General features: G+C 49.8%; 1 protein-coding gene across 2 annotated transcripts; it reads left to right on the top strand.

Moving 5' to 3' along the window:
- Positions 1 to 25,471, top strand: SDHC (succinate dehydrogenase complex subunit C). Of its 2 annotated transcripts, XM_028127777.2 has the most exons (6): positions 1 to 56; positions 8,947 to 9,003; positions 11,180 to 11,281; positions 16,822 to 16,883; positions 20,987 to 21,150; positions 25,310 to 25,470. In XM_028127777.2, the coding sequence occupies exons 1-6, from the start codon at positions 37 to 39 to the stop codon at positions 25,412 to 25,414; spliced, it is 510 nt and encodes a 169-aa protein (XP_027983578.1). In that variant the 5' UTR covers positions 1 to 36; the 3' UTR covers positions 25,415 to 25,470. The 2 variants fall into 2 exon arrangements, with proteins under 2 accessions (XP_027983578.1, XP_054567948.1); XM_054711973.1 differs by lacking the exon at positions 8,947 to 9,003 and having other exon boundaries at positions 29 to 56; positions 25,310 to 25,471.
- Positions 25,472 to 25,841: the final 370 nt, after the last annotated feature.

Genomic DNA, 25,841 nt, shown 5'->3' with positions numbered 1-25,841 from the left:
GGCTGCGCGTCACTTCCGTCCAGGCCGGAAACCAAGATGGCTGCGCTCTTGTTGAGGTGACTTTCGTGTGGGGCGGGATCGGTGCCGGCGTTCCTCCGGAGACCCGCCTGGCCGCTGGCTTCGCGGTGACGGCTGTTCACCGTGCCCGGGCAGCGGGAGGCCCTGTGCGGGGCCCACGCCGGGACCCCGCGGCCCGCCGCTCCTGCCTCTCGCGGGCTTGGGGTCATCGCCGCCGTCTTTCCCCGTCCGCTGCTCCCACCTCTGAATTCGTCCCGGGTCCTTCTCCGCCGCCCGGGAGCCGGGCCGAGACAGGAATGCAGGCGGACCTCGGGCCACGCAGGAAAGCGAGGGTGGGGGTCGCGGGAAAGCCGCAGTTTTGACGCGGGGGGCGCGGGGCCTTGCCTTTCGGAGAGAAACAGCCTGGCGAGGCGCCGTGAAGCCAACGGCCCGCGCTCAGGTCCGCGAGCCCCTGGGACGGGCCTGGGTCGGAGATCGCGGGCCGCGTCCGAGTTCCCACCGGCTCCGCCGCCGACGGCAGGAGGCCTGGGCTGTCCGGGCTGGCGATGAACAGGAGCTCGGCTTTCGTCACGTTGTGGGGGAGGCGCAGATGCCAGCTGTTCTCTGCAGGGTCGGTTCCTGTGCAAAGAAACAGAGGCTCGCTGCCCTCCGCACTGCTGCGGCCGGGCCTCGCCGCCTCCGCCTGCCTAGCCTGGTGCTCAGCGGCTCTGCGCTCCGTACAAATCCCAGCGTGGTTTTGTGCCAGCCCTGTTTTTGGAAACTATTTGTTATGGAAAGTTAGCTTTAATGCCCTTGAGATTTAATTCCTGATTTACCCACATGTCTCCTCACTTTCCACTAAGTCACCCAGTATGAAAATAGACTTTATTTAGTTTCTCTCTGTTGACAAAATGATTCCTTTTGGAGCTGAGATCAGGAATGAGTCCTTTTAGTCCTTTATTTTTCTCCCTGCCTCTTATTTCCAAACTAGAGGCTTGGTGCACCAATTCGTGCAGGGGTGGGGTCCCGCCAGCGCCCGATAGGGCATTTGGGGGTGGGGGGACGAGGGGCTGCGGACGTTGGGGGGCGATTGGGGCCCCATCGGTGGTTGGCCTTGGCAGTGTGCGTCACAGCGACAGGTCCTTGGGTAGTTCTGGTTGCTTGGCTCATGTATATATCCATGAGTCCTTTTTCCCTAAGGTGTGCCTTGCCCCTTCACAGAATTGCCTCCATAATTGAATGCTTTTGGATTCTTTGATGTATCATTATTTTGGTATTGGTGGAATGAACATTTAGCTTGAAATGACTATTTCTAAACAGTTCATTTTAGGAGCTTCAAGTTCGGGTTTAGAAGCTGAGGATCATTATCCTCATGAACTGTGTTTAGACATCATCATCTTCAGTTCTTAGGACTGTCACCACCATGATTCCGTGCCAAGAAGTAGGCTTTTTCATTAGTGGCCATCCGAGGCTTTCATAGGAGGGCACTTCTCTGTTCATTTCTCACAGGGATTTTATAGAAGGTTTTTTGTTTTTTTAAATAAAATAAAATTCCTGATGACTTTCTAGTTCTAACTCACTGCACTAGAGGGATTTGGGCTGTTGATCATGTGCTGAGTTAACCACAAAGGAAAATACCTTCTCAGAAATTCGGACTGTTTTCTAGTTCGAGTGTCACTGCTTTATTGGTAACACCTCAAGGTCATTGGTTCCGTGATTATGGATTCCTTATTTGTGAATGAAAATAGTAATAACTCGCCCTAGCTGGTTTGGCCCAGTGGATAGAGCGTCAGTCTGTGGGCTGAAAGGTCACAGGTTCGATTCTGGTCAAGGGCACATGCCGGGATTGTGGGCTCGATCCCCAGTAGGGGGCGTGCAGGAGGCAGCCAGTCAATGATTCTCTCTCATCATTGATATTTCTCTTTCTCCCTCTCCCATCCTCTCTGAAATCAATAAAAATGTATAGTAAAAAAAAGAAAATAGTAATAACTTGGGCCCACTGAAGAGAAATATTGGTTAAACATTTTTAATACTTGCTTAAATATTATTAGTCAACAGAGTACTGTATGTCATGGCTTTTGAACAGTCTATATATATATATATTTTTTTTTAATATATATTTTATTAATTTTCTACAGAGAGGAAGGGAGAGGGATAGAGAGTTAGAAACATCGATCAGCTGCCTCCTGCACACCTCCCACTGGGGATGTGCCCACAACCAAGGTACATGCCCTTGACCGGAATCGAACCTGGGACCTTTCAGTCCACAGGCCGACGCTCTATCCACTGAGCCAAACCGGTTTTGGCGAACAGTCTATATTTTATACTAGAGGCCTGGTGCAGGGATTTGTGCACCAGTGGGGTCCCTCAGCCTGGTGGGGGAGGGACCGCTGGAGGGCTCTAGGGCATGTCCAGCCCCTCTCACCAAGCCCTGATTGGCCGGACCCCAGCAGCAAGCTAACTTACCGGTGGGAGCGTCTGCCCCTGGTGGTCAGTGTGCATCATAGCGAACAGTCGAACAGTTGGACACTTAGCATATTAGGCTTTTATGTGTAAAGACTAGAGGCCCACTGCACAAAATTCATGCATGGGTAGGGTTCCTAGCAGCTGCCAGCCAGGGCCTTCCTTTATTTTGCATTGCTCCCTGGTGGTCAGCGCATGTCACAGCTAGCGGTCGAACTCCTGAGGGGACACTTTGCATATTAGGCTTTTAGATATATAGATACTTCCTAAGCAGTTCATGGATTAGCCAGTGACCAATAGCCAGCAGAGTAACCCAAACTCCATTGGCACTCAGTTAAGGAATGACTTGCCGAAGCCAAGGCAGAGAGATAGAGAACAGCTGGGCTTCTATGTGACCATGTTCATGCCACTTAAGCCCAAAGTCACCAAGAATCATTAACTTTCTGGGCATTGCTCATCATATTAGATTCTACATGTGAAACATCTCCAAAATCAAGTTTTAACTATGTTTGTGACATTCTTTTTAAAATAAGCATGCTCATTCACAGACCATTTTCTTGAGCCTCTTCTATGTGTCAGACATTTAGAGGTATAGATGCAAAGTATTCCAGTCCTAACCTTGAAGAGCTCAAAGTCTAGAGAGGAGATAAAAAATAGGTTAATTATTAAGCATCCTAATAGACTAGAGGCCAGGTGCATGAAATTTGTGCACTGGTAGGGCAGTGTCCCTCAGCCCAGTTTGCACCCTCTCCAATCTGCTCCCCTGCCGGCCCGATTGCCCCTAACTGCCCTCCCCTGCCGGCCTGGTCACCCCTAACTGTCCTCCCCTGCAGGCCTGGTTGCCCCTAACTGCCCTCCCCTGCCGGCCATCTTGTGGTGGCCATCTTGTGACCACATGGGGGCAGCCATCTTGTGTAAGGGTGTGATGGTCAATTTACATATTACCTCTATTATGAAGGATGTTGATGTAGAGATATGAACAAGTGGTGTGGGATCTTGACAAGTATAGCAGGTAAGGCTAAAGGAATGGTGAAGTCTCTCTGCTGGTGTGGCTCAGTGGTTGAGTGTTGACCCATGAACCAAGAGGTCATCAGTTTGATTCCCAGTCAGGGCACATGCCCAGATTGTGGGCTCAATTCCCAGTGGGGGGTGTGCAGGAGGCATTCAAATGATGTTTCTCTCTCATCGATGTTTCTATCACTTTCCTCTCTCTAAAAAAAAAAAAAATCAATAAAAACATCTAGCCTATCTAATAAAGAGGGAATATGCTAATTGACCATCACTCCATCACAAAGCTGGCTGCACCCACAGCTGAGGCCAAGTTCCCTAAGGAGCCTTAACGAGCAATCAGCAGGGACCTGAGGCTACGCCCTCCCCCACCCGGCAGGGCTTGACAGGGGACCTCAGGCCACACCCCCACCCAGCAGGGCTTGACGGGGGACCTCAGGCTGCTCCCCCCGCCCTGGTACCAGGCCAGGGGACCTCAGGCCATGCCCCCCACCCTAGCGCTAGACCAGGGGACCTGAGGCCACACACCCCCACCCGGCGGGGCTTGATGGGAGACCTCAAGGTGCGCTTTCCATCCTGGTGCTGGGCTAGGGGACCTCAGGCTGCTCCCCGCACCCCAGTGCCAGGCCGGGGGACCTCAGGCCATGCCCCCCACCAGGTGGGGCTTGACAGGGGACTTCAGGCCGCTCCCCCCAACCCGGCACCAGGCCGGGGGACCTCAGGCTGCACCCCCTGCCTCAGCACCAGGCCAGAGGACCTGAGGCTGTGCCCCCCTGCCTGGCAGTGCTTGACAGGGGACCTCAGGCTGTGCTCCCCACCCAGTTGGGCTTGACGGGGGACCTCAAGGTGCACCCCCAGTGCTGGGTTGGGGGAACTCAGGCCGCGCCCCCCACCCAGCAGGGCTTGACGGGGGGCCTCAGGCCATGCCCCCACCCAGTGGGGCTTGACAGGAGATCTCAGGCCGTGTCCCCCACCTGGCGGGGCTTGATGGGAGACCACAGGCATGCCCCCCGCCCCATCTGGGGGACCTCAGGCCATGCCCCCATTCTGGTGCCGGGCCAGGGGACCTGGGGCTATGCCCCCTGCCTGGCGGGGCTTGACAAGGGTGGGATTGGCTGGGTCTGGATCTAGCCCAATGCGGGGGGGGGGGGGAGCGGCGGCCAGGTCTGGGTCTCATGCGATTTTGAGGCACATGTGGGTGGGTGGGGACTTGACTCTGGGTCCCCCTTTTAATACGCACGAATTTCGTGCACCAGGCCACTAGTATATATATAAAAGCCTAAGTGATTGTTACGACCAGTCAACCAGTCACTATGACACGCACTGACCACCAGGGAGAAGACGCTCAATGCAGGAGCTGCCCCCTGGTGGTCAGTGTGCTCCCGGGGCACCACTCAGCCAGAAGCCGGGCTCATGGCTGGTGAGTGCAGCTGCAGCAGCAGGTGCCTCCTGACTCCTTGGCAGTGCTCCTAAGAGGTGGTGGCAGGCACAGCAAGCCCAGCTTGGGCTCCTACCTGGCCGCCTGCTGCTTGGTGCACTGCTCCCTCCCCCAAGGGGTCCCGGATTGCGAGAGGGCGTAGGCCAGACTGAGGGACCTACCTCCCCTTGCATGAATCTGCACCGGGCCTCTAGTCCTGTATAATAAAAGCCTGTGGGCATGATGCCCTCACACTGTGATGCCCTCATGCCATAATGAGCCATCACCAGGAGGCTGCGTGTGGCATAGCGCGCGCGGCGGGGCAGGGCTGCATGTGCAATGAGGCACGCACAGGTGGGCGGGGCGGGTCCTGTGGCTCTGTGCGGCGCGGAGACGGGACCCCCGACTCTGGCCTACCTCTTTGGGGCAATCCATTGAGGATCCCTGGATGGGTGGGCGGGGCGTACCTCTTTGGGGCGATTGGTCACGGGGCTCCTGCACTACCACACTATAAGAGGGCACAGACCAGGCTGGGGGAAACCCCCCAAGTGCACGAATTTTTGTGCACCAGGCCTCTAATCTATACTAATAAAAGGGTAATATGCTAATTAAACCAGATGTCTTCCAGACGACCTTCCGGGTGTCCTTCCTGACAAAGCCGGGCCCGGGCGAAGCCACCTGGGGTCCCAGGTGCCTGCAGCCCGCCTGGGTGAAGCCAGCCCGGGTCCCAGGTGCCTGTGGCCGGCCAGAGGAGGGAAGCCTGGGTACTGGGTGCAGGGGCTGAGGCAGAGGCAGTTAGGGGCAATCAGGGAGGCAGACAGAGGGGTTAGAGGCGATCAGGCAGGCGAGCAGTTAGGAGCCAGCAGTCCCGGATTGTGAGAGGGATGTCCCTCGAGGGGTCCTGGATTGGAGAGGGTGCAGGCCAGGCTGAGGGACCCCCCACCCCGTGCATGAATTTCGTGCACTGGGCCTCTAGTATTTTATAAAAAGAAAGAAAGAAATGGTGAAGTTGCCACCTAGGGATTATTGGGTTTTGAAGGATGAGTTTATCAGGTTATGAGGGAGGTTCCAGTCAGAGAATTGCATGAGCAAAGGCTTGTGGTCATAAGAGGGGTTGCGCCATGAGGGTGTGACGTAGCATCCAATGTGGGAAAGTATAGGGCTAAAGGGGATTCGTTGAAAAATAGGTCCAGAGATTGGATTGGGCAGTGCTGAGAAGGGCCTTGTTTGGCCACAGTAGGAACCTTAAACTGTAAGCAGTAGGAAATGGTTAAAGACTTTTAGGCAGAAGAGCAGTGGAAATGAGCTTTGTTTTTTAGTGCGTCAGCTCTGGTAATACTGAACGATAGGGACGAGCCGGTGCCAGGGAGATGGTGCGGGAGCTTCTGTGACGGTGCTCCTAGTGAGAAAGAAGAGCGTGCGGACTGACACAGTGGACTGACGTTTCTGGATGGTGTTGGTCGGCTTGGGGATGCCTCGCATATAAGGAGGTGAGAGGAAAGGAGAAATCAAGGGTGACTTGCATTGTAGCTTGGGAGTTAGTTGTGGGCTCATCACCATAAATCAGAACTTCTGTACGTCAGTGATTGCTTTTCAGGGCTATACATCTATTTAGTGTTGCTGCTGTCCCAGACATTTATGAAACTGTTTGGCATAACATCAGATTAAGTGTAGAGATCATGTAAGAGAAACTCATTATATTATAGTCACATCTTATTTTGGGCCAAAAAATAGCTTTATTCAATTTGATCATTTGGACTTGGCTTTGAATAATTTGTGGAATTTTTTTCTTCCAAAAATTCAAATTCATTTTCAGCAGACAAATATTTTTATCACCTCTGAGGGTTTTAAATAGAATGTGATGCAAATTCTAAAGACCTTGGGGAGACCAATGAAATATTAATATCTTCCATATATGTGGTACATTACAGTTTAGAGAATGCTTTCCCATATATTTTCTCATATAACCCTCTCAGCACCAGTAAGACAAATAATATCAATAGCATTTTATAAATGAAGACGCTGAAGCTCAGTGCCACGCTAATGTTACACAACTTCAGAATTCCATCTGGCTTTTTACTTTGTCCAGTGTTTTTTCTACATTACTGTTGTTGCCCAACCCAGAGAAGTTGCAAAAATGATTTGAGCAATGATTACATTTGGGGGGAGGCATGGGTAATGCATTTAGAAGGGGACAACACTCAATAGAGATGGTAAGTCCTAGGCTTGTTAATTATAAATAAAAAAGGAATACTATTACTTTCTAGCTATCACATGTAAAGTGCTGTTCCTGGGTGGGAAAAGGTCTTTTCATAATTCCTGGTTTCACATGAAAGGCAGGAGAGAGAAATATTTCGTCACATAGCAAATAAAGTTACGGAGTTGGTGCAGCTGGTTTCTCTTGGAGCCTCGTGGAAAGTTTGCTTTGGTATTTGTCTGGGAAACAATAGCACTAGACCCGAGCGGCTGTAGATTCCAGCCCACATCTGCAGGCGCTTGCTGGGGAGCCGAGGGACTGGACTCGCCTGGTGTGAGGAATGTGAGCCCTGCAACTTCAGAGTCACAATTACTTCAATTGAAAGAGATTTGCTCCCACTTCTTTCTTTCTGGGAGCCTTGGAGACACAATGTCCGTATTCACCTCTTGCCTCCAAAGCTGGAAAGAGGGGAGAGCTGAAGGAAGTGTTGGTTGGATTATTTGTCCTTCACATGATGGGTCCTTCTCGTTTCCTAGTGTAAGAATGAGGTTCTGGAAATGTTGATGCATCTCCTCTCAGTGGTGGGCGGATGATCGTGAGCTTGTTTAGACCACAGGGTCTTGATAAATCTCTGTCCCTCGACATAGTGGAGACAGTGAACTTGTGCAGAGTCAGTGTATTTAAATTTTAGTCCCAGAACTTCACTCTGATAACTTTCTTTTTAATATATTTTTATTGATTTCAGAGAGGAAGAGAGAAACATCAATGATGAGAGAGAATCACTGATTGGTTGCCTCTTGCACACCCCCCACTGGGGATTGAGCCTTCAACCAGGCACGTGCCCCCGACCGGAATCGAACTGTGGACCCTTCAGTCTGCAGGCCGATGCTCTATCCACTGACCCAAACCATCCAGGGCGTCTGATAACTTTCTTAAGTGCTTTTGGGAAGATTTTTTTTAAAATATATATTTTATTGATTTTTTTTACAGAGAGGAAGAGAGAGGGATAGAGAGTTAGAAACATCGATCAGCTGCCTCCTGCACACTCCCCACTGGGTATGTGCCCGCAACCAAGGTACATGCCCTTGACCGGAATCAAACTTGGGACCCTTGAGTCGCAGGCCGACGCTCTATCCACTGAGCCACACCGGTCAGGGCGCTTTTGGGAAGATTTGATATAACGTGAGTGAATGGTGTAGTCATCACGTCGTCACACTGTGTAACCCTGGGTCAGCGCACTTCCTCCTCAGGCAGACGGTCTGGGCACATTTCAGTCTCAGACTTGACAAGTAGCAACTTGTTTAGTAGAAAACGTGTGTGTCCTCTTCAGGTGCCTGCTCCTGTCGGCAGTAAAGAAGCCTGTTCCCCGTTTGGTGCGGTTATGTGAGACTGACTGGGAGGCCACCCAGGTTGTCAGGGACTGGTGTGCTTTCCAAAAGGAGCACTTGGCATTCAGGACCCTCCCTGCAGACCCCTGCTCTCCACCTCTTAACCCTCCTCTTGCAGTCAGCTGTGTGCTTGGAGTTGTCAGTGGCTTACCCTGGTCTTTTTTTTTTAATTTTTAGAAAAACTCATGTCTTAACCGTCACCTCCTTTAAGACCTAACTTAAAAAGTCACTTTCTTTATTTCTGTTAAACACTACCAACTCTGATCTTTTTCTACCTTGTGTTGTATTTAGCCAAAACTTTATTTTGTATTTGTAAGTAAGATTTGTGAACATAATCTCCAGGACACTGATACTATCATTGCTTCCATCTTATGCTTAATTTCCCCTCACCCCCTAAGTCTGTCCAGTGCGGCAGCAGAGAAGGCTCTCCGGAGGGCCCTCTGAGTGGCACTGACTCTGGCTCTCTTGTCTTGCAGACCTGTTGGCCGTTACTGCCTCCGTGGCCACCTCAGTCCTCGGCTCTGTATCAGAAAGTAAGTTTCTAAATTTGTGGATATTATTATTATTATTATTTTAAAAACATACATTTTTATTGATTTCAGAAGAAGGGAGAGGGAAAGAGAGATAGAAACATCAATGATGAGAACGAACCATTGATCGGCTGCCTCCTGCACGTCCCCCATTGGGGTCGGGCCCACAACCCGGGCATGTGCCCTTGACCGGAATCGAACCTGGGACCCTTCAGTCCACAGACCGACACTCCATCCACTGAGCCAAACCAGCCAGGGATGGTTTTTGTTATTAATTTTTCTCCCTCAGAGAAAAGCAATAGATTGTTAGCTTAGATTTTGGGGATATGTATAAAAGCAAGACGTTGTACGTAGTTGGCTGAAAATACAGTGATTGTGGTTACTATTTTTCTCATCTTGTAGTGGAAGGAAAGATAGAAATATTTCTATGGACTCTGGCCGATGTGGCTCTGTTGGTTAGAGTATTATCCTGTGCACCAAACGGTGGTGAGTCTGATTTCCAGTCAGGGCACATGCCCAGATTGTGGGTTCAGTCCCAGGTTGGGGCGCGTGCAGGAGGCAACCGATCAGTGTTTCTCTCTTTCCCTCCCTTCCTCTCTGTAAATCAAAAAATTTTTAAAGAGTATTTCTTTGTTCTTTTAAAAATGTTCCTCACTTTCAGCTTTTCTGTTATATATAACTCCATTGATTTAATCCACTTTTTGATCCTTCCTTGATAACTAATTACTTTCCTTTCGGATTAGTCTTTCTTTCTTTAATGCTTTTTTTTTCTTGTAAACTTTAATTTTGGGCAGGAATTAATCTTTATATTTTTCTCTGCTAAATTCATTTCTAGTCTATTGACTTCAACAGTTGCCTCTGTTATTTTTTTAAAACTTAATTTTGGAAATGTACATTCATAAAAGCTGGAAGACTAATACAGTGAAGGTCTGTGTACCGTATATTTTAGGTTGTGTCATATGAGATTGGTATTTTCGTAGGTCTAACCAGGTCTGATACTGGTAATTTAATGTAGTTCATTGTGTATTTAATTTTTGTTATCATTTTCTCTGAGTTCTTTGCTATTGAGTTGCAGGAATCGTGACGCTTTACTTGTAACTACTCATAAGAACAAGAACATGATCGTACAGAACACGGTATAATTATACAAGTACAACTGTCAGCTCAAGAAATTTAACATTGATGTACTTTTTTTGCTATACCCTTCATTTTCAGATTTTCTATTTGTCCCAAATAATGCACTTTTATAGAAATTTAGTTCGCCTGTTCCCATCGAGGATCTCACACATTGTATTTAGTTGTCATGTTTCTTTAGTGTCTTTGAATCTGGAACTGTTTCTTAGCCTCCGTTGTCTTTTATTTGAAGGATAAGGGCCATTGCTTTGAGGAGTGTCTGCGAGGTTGACTTGTCTGACTGCCCTGATGAGTAGTCAGGTTACCCATTCCTGGCAGGAAGGGTATGTGAGTGATGGTGCAGCCTCAGTAAATTGGAGGAGGGGCGCATGAGGCCATTTGTCTCATTATCAGTGATTTCAACTGTGACCATTTGCTAAGGAAATGTCTACTAGGCTTTGTCCAGCCTGCAGGTACTGTTTTTTTCTTTTGTAATTAGTACCTGATCTCTGGGAAGAGACTTCTCTGAGGGGGTGGAGTCGTGCTAAGTGTAGGCACATAATCAGTTACGCTGTTGACATAGCTGTTGACAGTGGGTTTCACCCAGCCCAGGGACAGGGAAACCCAGCACCCCTTCAGAGGCGCTGAGCTGAATGCAGCTCCTGAGTTTTGTGAACCTGACAGGGAGTCTTGAGCAGCTGAGCAGGTGAGAACGTGTGAGGCCGCACGTGTGGCCTGGGAAGAGGGCAGCCCATTTCTGTAACTGGTTTGAAGTATTATGTTTGCCCTGATGCCCAACCACAAAGAGCAGAGCTTCTGGTGGTGCACCTGGGCGTGGGGGATGCGAAGAAGATTACCCTCTGATGTGACCTCATTGGGTGGCTGAGGGTATTAATAACGGAGTCACACTTGGCATAAAGATAAGGTGAGTGGTTGAACATGTTTTCCTTATACAGTGTGTCATGCAGCCCAGCTTACCTTTTATTATTTTTAACTTCCTGCTATATAAAAATTTTTAAACCAACTTTACTTTTAATCATTTTAAAACCTTCTGGTTTCATTTTAGTGCTGTTCCTTTGGGAACCTCAGCCAAGGAAGAGATGGAGAGATTCTGGAATAAGAATGTTGGTTCAAACCGCCCTCTTTCTCCTCATATCACTATCTACAGGTAAGGGCTCTGGGACCAGGGAACCTAGCAGGTGTGGGCGAAAGTGCTGGACTGGCCCATGGCCTCCCTGGTTATTTCATCAGGCCTTTTATAAAAAGACTAGAGGCCTGGTGCATAAAATTTGTGCATGGGTAGGGTCCCTAGGCCTGGCCAGCGATAGGGGCCAATCGGGGCCTTCCGGCTTCTGGCCAGGGCCTTCTTTGGTTCCACGCCACCCCCTGTTGGTCAGCACATGTCATAGCAAGCGATCATCAAACTCCTGGTTAACTCTTGAAGGGACACTTTGCATATTAGCCTTTTATATAGAGAGAGGGCTAAATTCTATCTTTTGGGCTTATAAGGGTAATCTATTCTACAGAGCTACCATTTGGGAAATCCTGGTAAGTAAAAATGCTGTCCATCAAAAAAACCACAAACTGTTTTGAAGCAATTTCACATTTGCCTAAATGTTGCAGAAATAGTACACAGAGTTCCAGTGTAACTTACTGGGACTCACAAGGTATTCATATGTCTGAGGACTTTAAAACAAGGGCAGCCCTGGTTGGTGTGGCTCAGTGGTTGAGTATTGTCCCATGCACCAAGAGGTTGCTGGTTCAATCCCGGTCAGGGCACGTGCCTGGTTGCAGGCTTGATCCGTAGTAGGGGATGTGCAGGAGGCAGCTGATCAATGACTCTCTCATCATTGATGTTTCTATCTCTCCTCCCTTCATCTCTGAAATTAATAAAAATATATTTTTAAAAAACAACATTAAAAATGTGCTACTTAAAAAAAAAAAGAACAAATGCAGAGATGCAGTTTTCTATTACATCTGTAACAAGTTAGCACAATTGTGGCTCACAACAAACATTTATTATCTATCGGTTCTGAGGTCAGAGTCTTACAGCGTCTCCCTGGGCTAAAGCCAAGGTGTGGGCAGGGCCGGTCCCTTCTAGAGGTTCCAGGGCAGAATCACTTCCTGGTCTTTTCCAGCTTCTAGAAGCTGCTCTGAATTCCTTGGCTTGTGGCCCCTTCCTCCATCTTCATAACCAGCAGTGATGGGTCAAATGTGTCTCCCATCATCACTTTGACCTTGCTTCCATCTCATATTTCTTCCCTGACTGTCCTCTTCTGCCACCCTTGCAATTACATTGGGCCCATCCAGATCATCCAGGGTGGCCTCCTTATTGTAAGGTGAGCTTGTTAGCAACCTTCATTTCATCTGCAGTCTTTTTTTTTTTAAATATATTTTATTGATTTTTTACAGAGAGGAAGGGAGAGAGATAGAGAGCTAGAAACATCGATGAGAGAGAAACATCGACCAGCTGCCTCCTGCACACTCCCCACTGGGGATGTGCCCGCAACCAAGGTACATGCCCTTGACCGGAATCGAACCTGAGACCTTTCAGTCTGCAGGCCGACGCTCTATCCACTGAGCCAAACCGGTTTCGGCTCATCTGCAGTCTTACAGTACGAGGGAGGTTGTTCTGCCTACCACCGGGCCTTAATACTGCATCTGTGCTTCCTGAAATCAAGGACTCTTCCTTGTGCAATCATCACCGTCAGAGAGGTAACGCCCGGCTGGCGTGGCTCAGTGGCTGAGGGTCAACCCAAAAACCAAGAGAACACTGTTCGATTCCCAGTCACGACATATGCCTGGTTTCTGGCTCCAACCCTAGAAGGGGATGTGCAGGAGGCAGCCGATCAATGATTCTCTCTCATCATCGATGTTTCTGTCTCTATCCCTCTCCTTCCTCTCTCTCTAAAAATCAATAAAATCATTTTTTAAAAAAAGAAAGAAAGTTACATTGATCCAGTCAGCATCTGATCATCAGGTCCAACACATATTTTGCTGGTTGCCCCAGTAATGTCCTTCATATAGGTCCAAGACCCCACCGGCTGTGTATCACTCAGTGGTCTTTTTAACCTTCCTCAGGATGGAACAGTTTTTAGTTTTTCCTTATCTTTTATGACCTTGACATTTTTAGAGTGTCGCTTATTTTAGGTTTGTCTGATGCACTCTTGTGATTGACACATTATGGGCAGGACTGCCTCTGAGAGATGCTGTGCTCTTAGTGTCTGGGGAGGCACCTGATGGTTCGGTCCATTACTGCTGGCGCAAACTTGCATCATGGATTAAGATGTGTCTGCTAGGTTTGTGTTATTAATACTGATTTTGTGGGGAGATACCCTGAGCCTATAATTACTCTATTTCTCATCAGACTTTTACCCACCTGAATCGTTATTACTATGATGGCTGCCAAGCAGTGGTTTTTCTAATTCCATCACACCTTCTTGATTTATTTATTACTAGGGTGAGGCTTGCTTTCTTCATTGGTACAGAGTCAAGGGTTTCTAAAAGGAAAAACTCATTCGTATCTCCTCCACTTTTGTGAAACCAACTAAAAGAAAACACCACAGTTTCTTCTCAGTGTCACCAATGTGTAGGGTTTTTCCCCACACCGACCAGTTTTCCAACTCGGCACCAATTGGACCTTCTGTGATCTGAACACTACGTACCTGACATTATGACACTGACTGTCTGAAGGTGGCGAAGGCCCCACAGGTTAGGGGCTCAGTCCCACGTGACTGCCCCACTTCATATCGGTTGGGACCTGTATTCTACTGGCCAGGTATCAGTCGGCTTCCCACGATCCCTGCCTTGGGTTCAGTGATGTGGGCTCCCGGAACTTGGAAACGTCTACTTACATTAACTCGTTTATTATAAAGGGTATTACAAATGATACAGGTTCCTGTGTGTATATAGGTTCCTGACCTGAAGATGTATTTAAACCTAAAAACTCTCCAGCCCTAGCCGGTTTGGCTCAGTGGGTAGAGCATCGGCCTGCAGACCTACAGGTCCCAGGTTCGATTTCAGTCAAAGGCATGTATCTCAGTTGCAGGCTCAATCCCCAGCCCCAGGTCGGGGCACTTGCGGGAGGCAACCAATGGATTTGTCTCTCTCACATCGATGTTCCTTTCTCTCTCTTCCTCCCTTACATTCTCTCTAAAAGTCAATGGGAATGTAATCCTTGGGTGAGGATTAACAACAGCAAAAACAAAAACAAAAACCCTCCAAACCCCGTACTTTTGGGTTTTTTATGGAGGCTTCCTCATATGGGCCTGATCAATTAGTAATGCAAACTCAAGCCCCTCCCCTTTCCTGGGAGAAGGTGGGGCAGGGCTGAAAGTTCCAACCTTCTAATCGTGGTTTGGTCTTTCTAGTGACCAGCCCGCAGCCAGAGTCACTTCTTTAGAACAAAGGATGCTCTTCCCACCCAGGACATTCCAATGGATTTAGGAACTGCGGGTCAGGAGCCAGGGTCAGAGACCAAATGTTAGACAGAGATGCTCCTGGCGCCCCTGCTCCCGGGAGATTGTAGGGTAGGCGCTCTGTTTCAGGAACCAGGGCAGAGCGTAGAGGCAGAGGTAGGTAGATGTCTTATTCTTTTGCCCAAAGGGTTGCACTGTTACGCTCATCTGTTTTGATGTTCAGATTGCTCCATGCTTGGCCAGTGGGCGTTCTTCTGGGGGGTCCTGTGACATCCTGACCTGGTGCTACATGTGCTCATTGCTCCCAGCTGTCCTTGCTTCTAGACCCTGTCAGTAGATAGAGCTAGGGCACGTGTGCGCACACAGTGTACACGCACATGTGTGTCTGTTACCCGTTGTCCTCAGAAGTAGCACTGATAGCTGTAACGCCAGTGTCTTCCCGAAGATCTGCTCCTTCTGGCTAACCCAGCGCAGCATCCTGAGCTCTGCTGCCCTCTTTCCTGTGTTCTTGCCAGGGAGCCTGGCCATTCTTCAGCCACCTCCACACATACCACAGCCCTTCAGATTTTTTCTAAGGCAGATTCCAGAAATAATTCTGATTGCAGAAATTGGACAGATGTCCAATATTAAAACAGAAGGATACTGATAAGTGATCTCAATCCTTACTACTTTATGGTGAAACTTTTTTTTTAGACATAAAAGATTTGGGGGAGGATTATAATGATAAAGAGCTCTTCAAAGTATTCTGAATCTATATTTAAAGCCCTGGCCTTTCTTCATGGGTCATATAACAAATGGTAGTGGCTGGTGAGGTGAGTCTTGTTTGTTCGTCCTGTTTTGAAATTCTAGACACGCTTGTGGGGAAAAAAGAGAGAGAGCAGTGAACAGGGCTGTCTCTAAGGTGACATGTCTGGGAAAGACGCCCAAGATGTCTGGAATCATAATTCCTGTTTCTAAGTTCTGGAGTGTTTTGGAGGAGGCATTGAAGTGAATGGTTGAGTTAGCTGTTTCTGAAGCACTCTGTAGTTCAGTATATTGAGTCAGTTCATCAAAGCAAGAGTGTATATAGGGATTAAGGTATCAAGAGAAAATGAGTTCTTCAAAAGGATGTTAGAAAAAGATTTTAGCCCAGCAGGTGTGGCTCAGTTGGGTATCTTCCCATGTACCAAGAGGTCACCGGTTCAATTCCCGGTCAGGGCACATGCCCAGGTTGCGGGCTCGATCCCCAGTAGGGGACGTGCAGGAGGCAGCCCATTTACGTTTCTTTCTCCCTCTCCCTCTCTCACTAAACATTAATAAAAACATAATATAGCATTGTATGTCAACTGTAATTGAAAATAAAATTTAAAAAAACAAAGAGCTCAAGGATAGTTGTATATTATATGAAACAGTGGATAAATAAATCTCACTTAGGTTTTCTTCTACTTGAGTTTTATGATGGAGAAACGGAAGGACCAGGGGCTGTATTCCAGTGACTGTCTCCTAACTGCAGATTCACTGGTTCTTTGAGCATGGTGCTTCTCTTTGTGAAAGGAGGTGCTTGCGTTACCATTCATCCCTCTTTTCAGCTCCGTCTGCGGTACAGTCTGGTCAAAGGGAAGGCTGCTGCTTAAATAGATCAGTGCTCTAACTAAAAACGAGAACGTGGACACACAGGAATGTGAAAGCTGATTGTTTCTGTTTAAATACTGCTTGTTTCCACAGTGGTTTCTATTCTCTTTGCCAGAGTGGACTCTAGTGTGTGTCATCTTTTCCTTTTTTTTTTGTTAGTCCTCTCCAAAGGAGATCCTGTTGGCTTGTTTATAGATAGTAGAAGGGAGGGATAGAGACAGAGAAACATTGATGTGAGACATATTAATGGTTGCCTGCAACATGCACCCCAACTGGGGCCGGGATCGAGCCTGCAACCAAGGTACGTACCCTTCACCAGAATCGAACCCACTACCCTTCAGTCCATGGGCTGATGCTCTAACCACTGAGAAAACTGGCTAGGGCTCATCTTTTCTTTTCTTTTTTTAGTATGTTTTTTTATTGGTTCCAGAGAAAGGGAGTGAGAGGAAGAGAGAGAGAGATAGAAACATCAGTGATGAGAGAGAATCATTGATCGGCTGCCTCCTGCACAAGCCCTACTAGAGATCGAGCCTATGAACCTACAGCTGGGGGGTGTGTCCTGACTGGAAATTGAACCGTGACCTCCTGGTTCATGGGTCAACACTCAACCATTGAGCCACCCTGGCCAACCTGGGGCTCATCTTTTCCTGTTTTCAGTTGCTTTTATGTTTCTTTGCAGTTGGTCTCTTCCCATGGCGATGTCCATTGGCCACCGCGGCACTGGTGTTGCCTTGAGTGCAGGTACGTCTGTCTGTTTTTGTGCACACACACACACACACACACACACACACGCGCACAAACTTCTGTGAATAACTTTGCTGTTTCTTTGGCTCCGGGCACTGCCTTCCTTGCAACTCAGCAACTTGATTTAGAGAAAAAGATGAGTCTGTTTTAAGCTTATTTTTCATTCATTACTTTTAACAATTAATTAAGAGTATCCGTTATGCTCAGGTTCTTTGCTTAGGGATTTTAAAATCATCCCTAGCACATCCTGCTGGTATATTTACTAAAATCACAGTGCAGAGATAGAAATGTAATAGAGATGGGCTGGCTGACTGAACGCTGACCCAACTCAATCTGAGGTCAGTCATCAGCCTTATTCTTAGACTCCGTTTTAGCCCCATTCTTTGTCACTCAGAATTGATCAGGCCCAATGCCTGACTCACTCTCCAGTCTCCCTGTCTCAATCACAGACCACAGTGCCTGCCTGTTCATGTGATGTAGATAGAGCCCCGGTGATTGTACACTGGTCTCATCCATCCTTTTCCGGAGGTGAGGTTTGTTACAGGTTCTGCGATTGGATGCGTCTTTCCACAGGAGGGAGATAGTTTGTAAGAGGATCAGCTGTGTTTTAAACGTCCTCTGCTGGAGACATGGAGATATTTTTGTTTTTCATAATAGGCTGGGCTGCTTTTGTATTTATTTATTTATTTTTAATCCTCACCGAGGATGTTTTTCCATTGATTTTTAGAGAGTGGGAGAGAGAGGGACAGACAGAGAAATGTTGATGTGAGAGAAACACACCCATTGGTTGCCTCCTGCACAGGGAGGAGCCTGCAACCGAGATATGTGCTCGTGGCCGGAATTGAACCCAGGACCCTTCACTCTGCAGGCCGACGCTCTGTCCACTGAGCCAAACCGGCCAGGGCTCCTAGGCTTCTGAGGACTGTTGTACTGAAGTGGTCGTGGTCTTCAGCAAGACTGGTGGCTTCCGTGTAGGAGTCCTGCAGTTAGGGAGCTGCAGCTCAGACCGTGGCAGACTTGATCCAAAGCCACGTCTCCGCTGCACGCAGCCAGGTTCGTTTTGCTGGTGGCGAAGTGAGGATGGGCACCCCCAGCTGAGATCCGGTGCTGCATTCCTTGGGCGGGAGGGATGGAGTCCAGGCCGGAGGATGACTGTGTCACCTGGGAATCCGGGGATGGTTTCTGCTGGTTAACCTACTTGCACTGAAGTAACGGGATACGTTCAAGGTTAGGCTATTTTAACTGTAAGTTCATCGTTACTGTGTTTCTGCTTGCTTGAGTCTTGTCATTTTTCGGTGGATGCTTTCTGCTTATGAGGGTATCGAGAGCAGAGCAGCTTATTTCTCTGGCTGTGGTTCCCTGTGTTGCCTAAGCGTATCTGTCACCACTGATGGGGACAGTCTGATCGTGGACTCTGATGATCAAGTATTCTTTTGCTGAAATTAAATGTATTTTTTCACAACTGTACTTAGTAATTACTTTTATTTTCCTTTACCCCTTTGAATGACCATGTAGTCAGCATGTACCCTGTTCTTCCCAGATCTCCTGGCTCCAGGGCGGGAGGTAGTAGCTGTTCTCTGTGGCAGCAGCCCCCTGTTCCCTCCAGTGCTGAAGGGAGCAGGAGCAGAGGTCGTCAGGTGGATGACTTAGGCCACTTCATCTACTCTCTAAACCTCAGTTTATTCCTACAAAATGACACATTAATAATGCCTCTCCCAGCATTGATGGGACTTCAAGAAACTAGACTCTAGGTGTTGACTTACGGGAACAGGGATGAGAAGCACAATTAATTTAATAGCCACAGCCTCTCGGAGGGCGGAGTGCATTGGCCAGATGGCAGCGAGACTCGGCTTCGTTGGCCTGAAATGAATCAGTCCCAGCAACATGATCTTTGCACGTTGTGGCTCGCCTCCAATATATTTTTCACACAACAGCAAGAAAAATTTTTTAAAAATATTTTTGAGTCATGTCAGGCTTAGAATCTTCTACTTTATTTTCCCTGTTCTAATACTACTAGTGACCCAGTGCACGAAATTTGTGCACATTAAAAGGGGATTAATTAGAGGAAATAATTTAATATTGCTATTTGCTCTTTCTCTATAATAGAAGTGTCAGAGATGAAAGAAAATTAGTAAAATGTATATGAAAACCTTCCTCCTGTCAGAGTCGGGGGCTCACCACGGGACCCAGAGTCAAGTCCCCGCCCACCCACATAAACCTCAAAATCACATGAAACCCAGACCCGACAGCCCCCCCCCCCCCCCCATTGGGCTAGATCCAGACCCAGCCATTCCCACCCTTGTCAAGCCCTGCCGGGCAGTGGACGTAGCCTCAGGTCCCCTGGCCTGGCGCTAGGATGGGGGGCTTGGCCTGAGGTTCCCCAGCCCAGACCAGGGCAGAGGGCATGCCTTTAGGTCCTCTGTCAAGCCCCACCTGGTGGGGGGCGCGGCCTGAGGTCCCCCGGCCTGGCGCTGGGGCGGGGGGGGGTGGGCAGCCTGAGGTCCCCTAGCCCAGCACCAGGACGGGAAGCGCACCCTGAGGTCCCCTGTCAAGCCCTTCCGGGTGGGGGAGGGCGTAGCCTCAGGTCCCTGCTGATTGCTCGTTAAGGCTCCTTATGGGAACTTGGCCTCAGCTGTGGGTGCAGCCATCTTTGTGATGGAGTCAATTAGCATATTCCCTCTTTATTAGATAGGATTATTTGCCTTTTCTCTTAGATTGAAATTCAGGCCTCCACCACGGCCTAAATGCTCCGCCTAATCTGCCCCCTCGCTCTGCTCCCTCGTCACGGGCCCTCAGGTCCCGGCACAGAGCCGCTGCTGTGCCATGCGTGGTTAGTTTCCTCACAAAGTGCCATCTTGATGTCCTTTGCTCACTGCCATGTCTGAAGTGGCTTCTGTTGCTAGATCTATTGTTAGTTTTCAGTTTCAAGCACTGTCCTTCATAGTTCTTATCACATTGGTTGTTTCTTTCATAGTTTGTGTTATATACTTTGTAATTATTTTGTTTGCTTAATTCTTATAAACTTGTCTCTTTTATTAGGCTGTAGAGAGTGGGGACTGCGTCTGTCTTGTTTACACTCATACGCTCTAGCATGTAGGAAATCTTTATTTACTAAACGAGTAAATAAATGGATGTTTGCTCGCAGTGTCATTTCAGAAAGAACTGTTCATTCCTTCTAATTCATCTCCCATTACACGTTGGAAATTGGGGAATGATATTAATAGCCTCTCTCCTCAGGGTAGAGGAGTATGAGGAGTAAGACAAATGTTTACAATGCACTGTGATAGCTTTGATAGAGAGGCGACCTCAGGGGAGGCCAGCTGAGGAGTTGGCGAGCTTGAGGGAAGGGTGAGTTGAAAGTTCATGAAGAGGAGGTGGAGGAGGGCATTCCAGTAGAGAAGTGACCTTAGCCACGGGCTTAGGGATTGGAAGCGCCAGTCGCTGGAGTGATGACTTGGGCTGCTGCTTGAGAGCAGGCCTGTGGGAGAGCGCGGAGTGGCCTTGGTGCACACGCTGGGACGTGGCCCCGTGGCCGTGGGGGTCGGAGAGGTTCCTGCTCTCGTTTCTTCCAGCAGCAGAGCAGCTGGCCGAGACAGGAGGTATTTGTTCAGACGGTAGAGACTTGGTGGCCAATGTAGAACTCCAGAAAGCATGTTGAACTTGAAAAGAAGGCTGACACTAGTTTGACTTTAAAATAGAATTTATTGAAAAAGAACTTTACAAACGATTCTTTAAAAGATAGAAGTGATGGCTAGTAACAACCTTCCATTGCTTAGGTTCTGTGGAGATTAATATACTCACGATTTTTCACAGTGAAGATGGTGTGGAAATCTGGGTGAGACTAGGTAAAGTCCTTGAGAATGGCAGGTGAGAGCTGAGGGAGCCTGGGACAGGGTGAGTTAGTGATGAGCAGACAGCAGGGAAAGGGAGCGCAGGAAGGGAAGACACGGTGCCCGACAGCAGGCGCTCAGAGGAACGGCTGTGAGTGACCCGTGCTCTGACGCGGGCGGTCCAGCACGTTGGGGTGCTGTCGGCCAGCCCGGTGGTACCTGGTGGTGGCTGGAGGGCAGCGGTGATGGCTTCTGTGGTTGTCTCCACAGGGGTCTCTCTTTTCGGCTTGTCGGCCCTGTTGCTCCCGGGGAACTTTGAGTCTCATCTGGAACTGGTGAAGTCCCTGAGTCTGGGGCCGGTGCTGATCCATTCAGCCAAGTTTGCTCTCGCCTTCCCTCTCATGTATCACACCTGGAACGGGATCCGACACTTGGTAAGTTCATTGAGATCCGGACGTTTCCGGGGGAAGGAGGTGGAGAGGGGGGAAGGGCTGTCTCCTTCGTTGTCTGGGTTCAGTGCTGCTCGGAGAGTTCCTTGTGCTGGGCCTTTGCTCAGGGGTTTCCTGGGCAGCTCTGCTGGGACAGAGCTGACACTGTGAGGCCTGGCAGCGTTAAGAGGGTTGTTACTGGGACCCCCCAAGCCAGGCCACCCATCGGGCCTGGAAGACGTGTTTCCTCGGCGAGGACGCGGTGCCTCCTGGCCTAGGCCCTGTGGCAGGCCCGGGGGCTCCATTGTGAGCAGAGGAGCGTGGCTGCTGCTCTCAGGCTGACATTCCTGTCGGCCCAGAGTGAGGGGTGGCTGGTGCCAAATATACTGACTTTTGTATCTTGTTGTTGTTCATCCTCACCCGAGGATATTTTCCATTGATTCTTAGAGAGAGTGGAAGGGAGGGGGAGAGACAGGGAGAGATACATTGATGTGAGAGAGACACCGATTGGTTGCCTCCCATACTTGACCCCAACCACGACCGGGGATCAGGCCTGCAATGGAGGTACGTGCCCTTGACCAGAATCAAATCTGGGACCTTCAAATCTGGGACCTTCAGTCCACAGACCTCCACAGGCCAACACACTATCCACTGAGCCAAAGTGGCCAATTTTATTGATTTTTTACAGAGAGGAAGGGAGAGGGATAGAGAGTTAGAAACATCGATGAGAGAGATACATCGATCAGCTGCCTCTTGCACACCCCCTACTGGGGATGTGCCCGAAACCAAGGTATATGCCCTTGACCGGAATCGAACCCGGGACCTTTGAGTCCGCAGGCCGACGCTCTATCCACTGAGCCACACCGGTTTCGGCTGACTTTTGCTATCTTGACATTGAATTGCATTACCTGTTTTTGATCTTTGTTTATTTTTAACAGAAACTGCCTAGGATGCCAGGTTTCTGGGGTTTTTTTTGTTTTTTTTTTCTAGTTTTTGTGTGTGAATTCTCACCCAAGGATATTTTTCCATTGATTTTTAGGGAGAATAGAAGAGAGAGGAAAGACAGCAACATCGATGTGAGAGAAGCACATGGATTGGTTGCTTCTTGCATGGGATGGGGAGGGAGGCTCAGGCTGGGAGGAGCCTGCCACCAAGGAATCGAACCTGGGAACCTTTGGTCCGCAGGCCGATGCTCTATCCACTGAGCCCAACCAGCTAGGGCGGGTCCCAGATTTTGATATTGGGTGTAGGAATGTTTTTTTTTACTGATTTTTTACAGAGAGGAAGAGAGAGATAGAGAGCCAGAAACATCGATGAGAGAGAAACATCGATCAGCTGCCTCCTTCACACCCCCCACTGGGGATGTGCCCGCAACCAAGGTACATGCCCTTGACCGGAATTGAACCTGGGACCCTTGAGTCCGCAGGCCGACGCTCTATCCACTGAGCCAAACCGGTTTCGGCTGTACGAATGTTTTGATGGCCTGGGAACCTTGGGGTCAGTTTAGACTCGTGTCTCTTCTTTATAAAGATCACTCCCGCCCTGACCGGTTTGGCTCAGTGGATAGAGCGTCGGCCTGCGGACTGAAAGGTCCCAGGTTCGATTCCGGTCAAGGGCATGTACCTTGGTTGCGGGCACATCCCCAGTAGGGGGCGTGCAGCAGGCAGCTGGTCGATGTTTCTCTCTCATCGATGTTTCTGACTCGCTATCCCTCTCCCTTCCTCTCTGTGAAAGATCAATAAAATATATTAAAAAAAAAAAAAAAAGATCACTCCCTCCTCCAGCACCTTTGAGATTTCGAATTCTGCGTCTCCCCACCCCTAGTCCTGCTTCCTTTCCCAGGAAGACAAATACAGTTCAGTTCTTTCTGGTTTCCCATTACTTCCCAGCCTGAGCCATCTGTCACGTGGGTGCTTTTGCCTTCATTGACCTTTCAGAGCCTAGAGACAAGCACTTTGTGTGTTCCAGTCTGGCCCAATAGACAGTTTAAAGGAACAGAAAAGTGAGAGACACATGACTGTAAAGGTCAGTGTGTCTGTCGGCTGTTGTGGGACAGCGCTCGGCTCAGTGTGATCGAAGAGGCTTCACCTCCCTGAGGGAGGGCTTTCCTCCGTGGGCCTCTTCCCAGGGCAGAGCTCTGAGGGGCAGTGCCAGTGTCCTCGGGCATCCGGCCGGCCGGGCCTCGCATCGGGGGCTTTCCTCTCAGGCGGAGGGGGCGGGGCAAAGAATCTCAGAACTAAGGTGTGGCTTTTTTTTAATACTGGCTGATTCTGGTTTTTTTTTAGAGGGAGGGAGGGAAGGAGGGAGAAGAGAGAAGGAAGGAAAGAGAAACACTGAACCCTCGACCTGTTTTTTGGTGGCAGGACGCCGCCCACCTGAGCCACCGAGCCAGAGCAGTGTGGCTTCCTCGCCTTTGCACCTGCTGTTCCTTTTCTCTGAGCAAGTGCGGCTCCGGGCGGGGCAGGCGTTCTGTTCTGCGCAGCCAGGACTCTCGTCCGCCCAGCTGATGCTGGTGCTCCAGAGGCACCCCCCCCCCCCCCCCCCCCCCCCCCCCCCCCCCCCCCCCCCCCGCCCGGCAGGACTCCGGTGTGAGGCCGGGCCTGGGAGCACAGCTTTCTGTGACTGCCGGGCTCCCTGATTGGGAAGAAGCTGTTTGGGGCTGAGGTGGGCATCCTTTTGGTTTTCTTCTGGGCTCTCTTTTCTCTGAAGTGCGGCTAATTTAGTCACGTTTACTAGCACATTCAGAGTGGGGGCGGGTGTGGGCCAGTCATGTGGCAAAGTGTGGAATCTGAAGGCCTTCCCTTCACCATAAGGAATCCATCGTTCAGCAGCGCCGAGCACAGTGTGTTCATTCTCTGGGGCACGAGAGAGTCTAAGTGGTTTTAAATTGTGGGTTTTGACCCAATGGGTAGAAAACCAATTAGTGGGTTGCTACCAACAAAAAAAGAAATTTAAGTGGATTATTACACATAGAATGTAGCACATGGTGATTATAAGTGTTGTTTTTTTATTCCATGAACTTCTCCTGTGCAGATGTTAGTAACAGTCAGCTGAGTACGTTGGAAGACCGGGTCGGCTCTATGAAGGCGTCCTGAGCAGGCAGCATCCCCTCCGGCGGCTGGGAGGACGCTCAGGGGCTGTGTCGGGGGGAAGGATTTTATAGGAAGAGCGGTTGGGCAAGGGAGGTGTTGACAACAGAAAAGAAAGGGTTATTTTGGGTTTGGGAGAGAGGAGCAGGGCTTTGTCCTGCCGATGGCCTCATTTCCTGTGGGGACGAGAGGGCCCGGCGCCAGCGGCCCTCCTGGTGCTGCCCAGCGAGTTTCAGGCGGGTTGGCTGAGGGATGTTTCTCGGGAGTCTGTGGTTTTTCCTTTAACACAAGTGGGTACGAGTTAAAAATGTATTTCTTGCCCTGGCCAGTGTGGCTCAGTTGTTGGGCATTGTCCCAGGCACCAAAAGGCGCCGGTTTGATTCCGGCTCAGCACTGCTCAGGGTTCACGTGCGGCCCTCGGTGGCGGTGTGGTCAATGTGGGTGTCATGCTCTCATTGACGTTTCTGTCCCTCCCTCTCCCTTTCTCTCTAAAAACCAGTACAGATATTTAACACACACACACATACATATGTGTGTGTGTGTGTGTGTGTGTGTGTGTGTGTGTGTAATTTTTTCTTAGTGGGGGGTCACAGTCAAGACAAAATTGAGAAATAGTGTTCTAGATTCCAAAGAGTCTTTTCTAGATGCTGGTTAGGCCTCTGGGGCCGATAGCCCTTGTCAGAGGGACGCCGTGGGGACTGTATCTAGGAGATGGTGTCAGTTGCAGCCCCGTTTCGGAGACTCAGTGCACATCCATACAGTTTGGAAGTCTTGCCGCTAAATGTTGACCAAGTTGATTTGACCACAAAACTACTCCCCCCGCCACCGTTAGCATTCTGAGGAGAGTTTTTGAAAGGAGGCGCTTGGGAAGCTTGCCTGTTCCGTCTGGAAACCTGCCCTCTGGGCGGTGCCATGGCCGGCCGGGCTGCCTGGGCGCTGCGCTGGGGCGGCGAGGGCGGCCTTTCCCTGGAACCCTCTGCGGCCGCCGCCAGGTGCTCTCTCTGAGGAGGGCGCCGTGGCCCTGCCCAGGGTCCTGATTGCTGAGATTCTTGCTTTTCTTTTTCTGTTTCCTGCAGATGTGGGACCTGGGAAAAGGCCTGAAGGTCCCGCAGCTGACGCAGTCCGGGGTGGCTGTCCTGGTCCTCAGCGTGCTGTCCTCGGTGGGTCTGGCGGCCATGTGAAGAGCTCCCCCCCCCCCCGCCGCCCCCGCTCCTCCTCCCTCAGATGATCAGTTACCAGATTTCCTCCGCTCCCGCCGCTCAGACCTGTGTGATTGCGCTGCCCCTGGAGCTCAGCTGCAGAAAGGTCCCAGGGTCCCCTTGTTTCTAAAGATGGGGGGCTGCAGCAGCTCCCTCTTCCTGCCCCCGCTTGCAGCCTGCTTGGGGCCTAGGAGCCCTTAATCTCTCCATATTGGGCCTTGATTTGTGCTGAGGGTCAGCTCTTGGCCTCTTCCCGAGACGGTGCAACAAAGCCAGCTCTGTGGCCTGCACCATCGGCCTGGGAGTGGGGCTGTGGGCGCCACTGCCTGTGGGCTGTGGCTTCAAGGACAGTTCTGTTCACTGGTCAGACCCAGGGCCCTCGCACCCCCTGTGGGAGATTATACTGTCC

Source organism: Eptesicus fuscus, chromosome 22 (assembly GCF_027574615.1).
Source record: "Eptesicus fuscus isolate TK198812 chromosome 22, DD_ASM_mEF_20220401, whole genome shotgun sequence".
Taxonomy (NCBI): domain Eukaryota; kingdom Metazoa; phylum Chordata; class Mammalia; order Chiroptera; family Vespertilionidae; genus Eptesicus; species Eptesicus fuscus.
The sequence above is the reverse complement of the archived record's forward strand: the minus strand, read 5'-3'. Positions and strand labels throughout refer to the sequence as shown.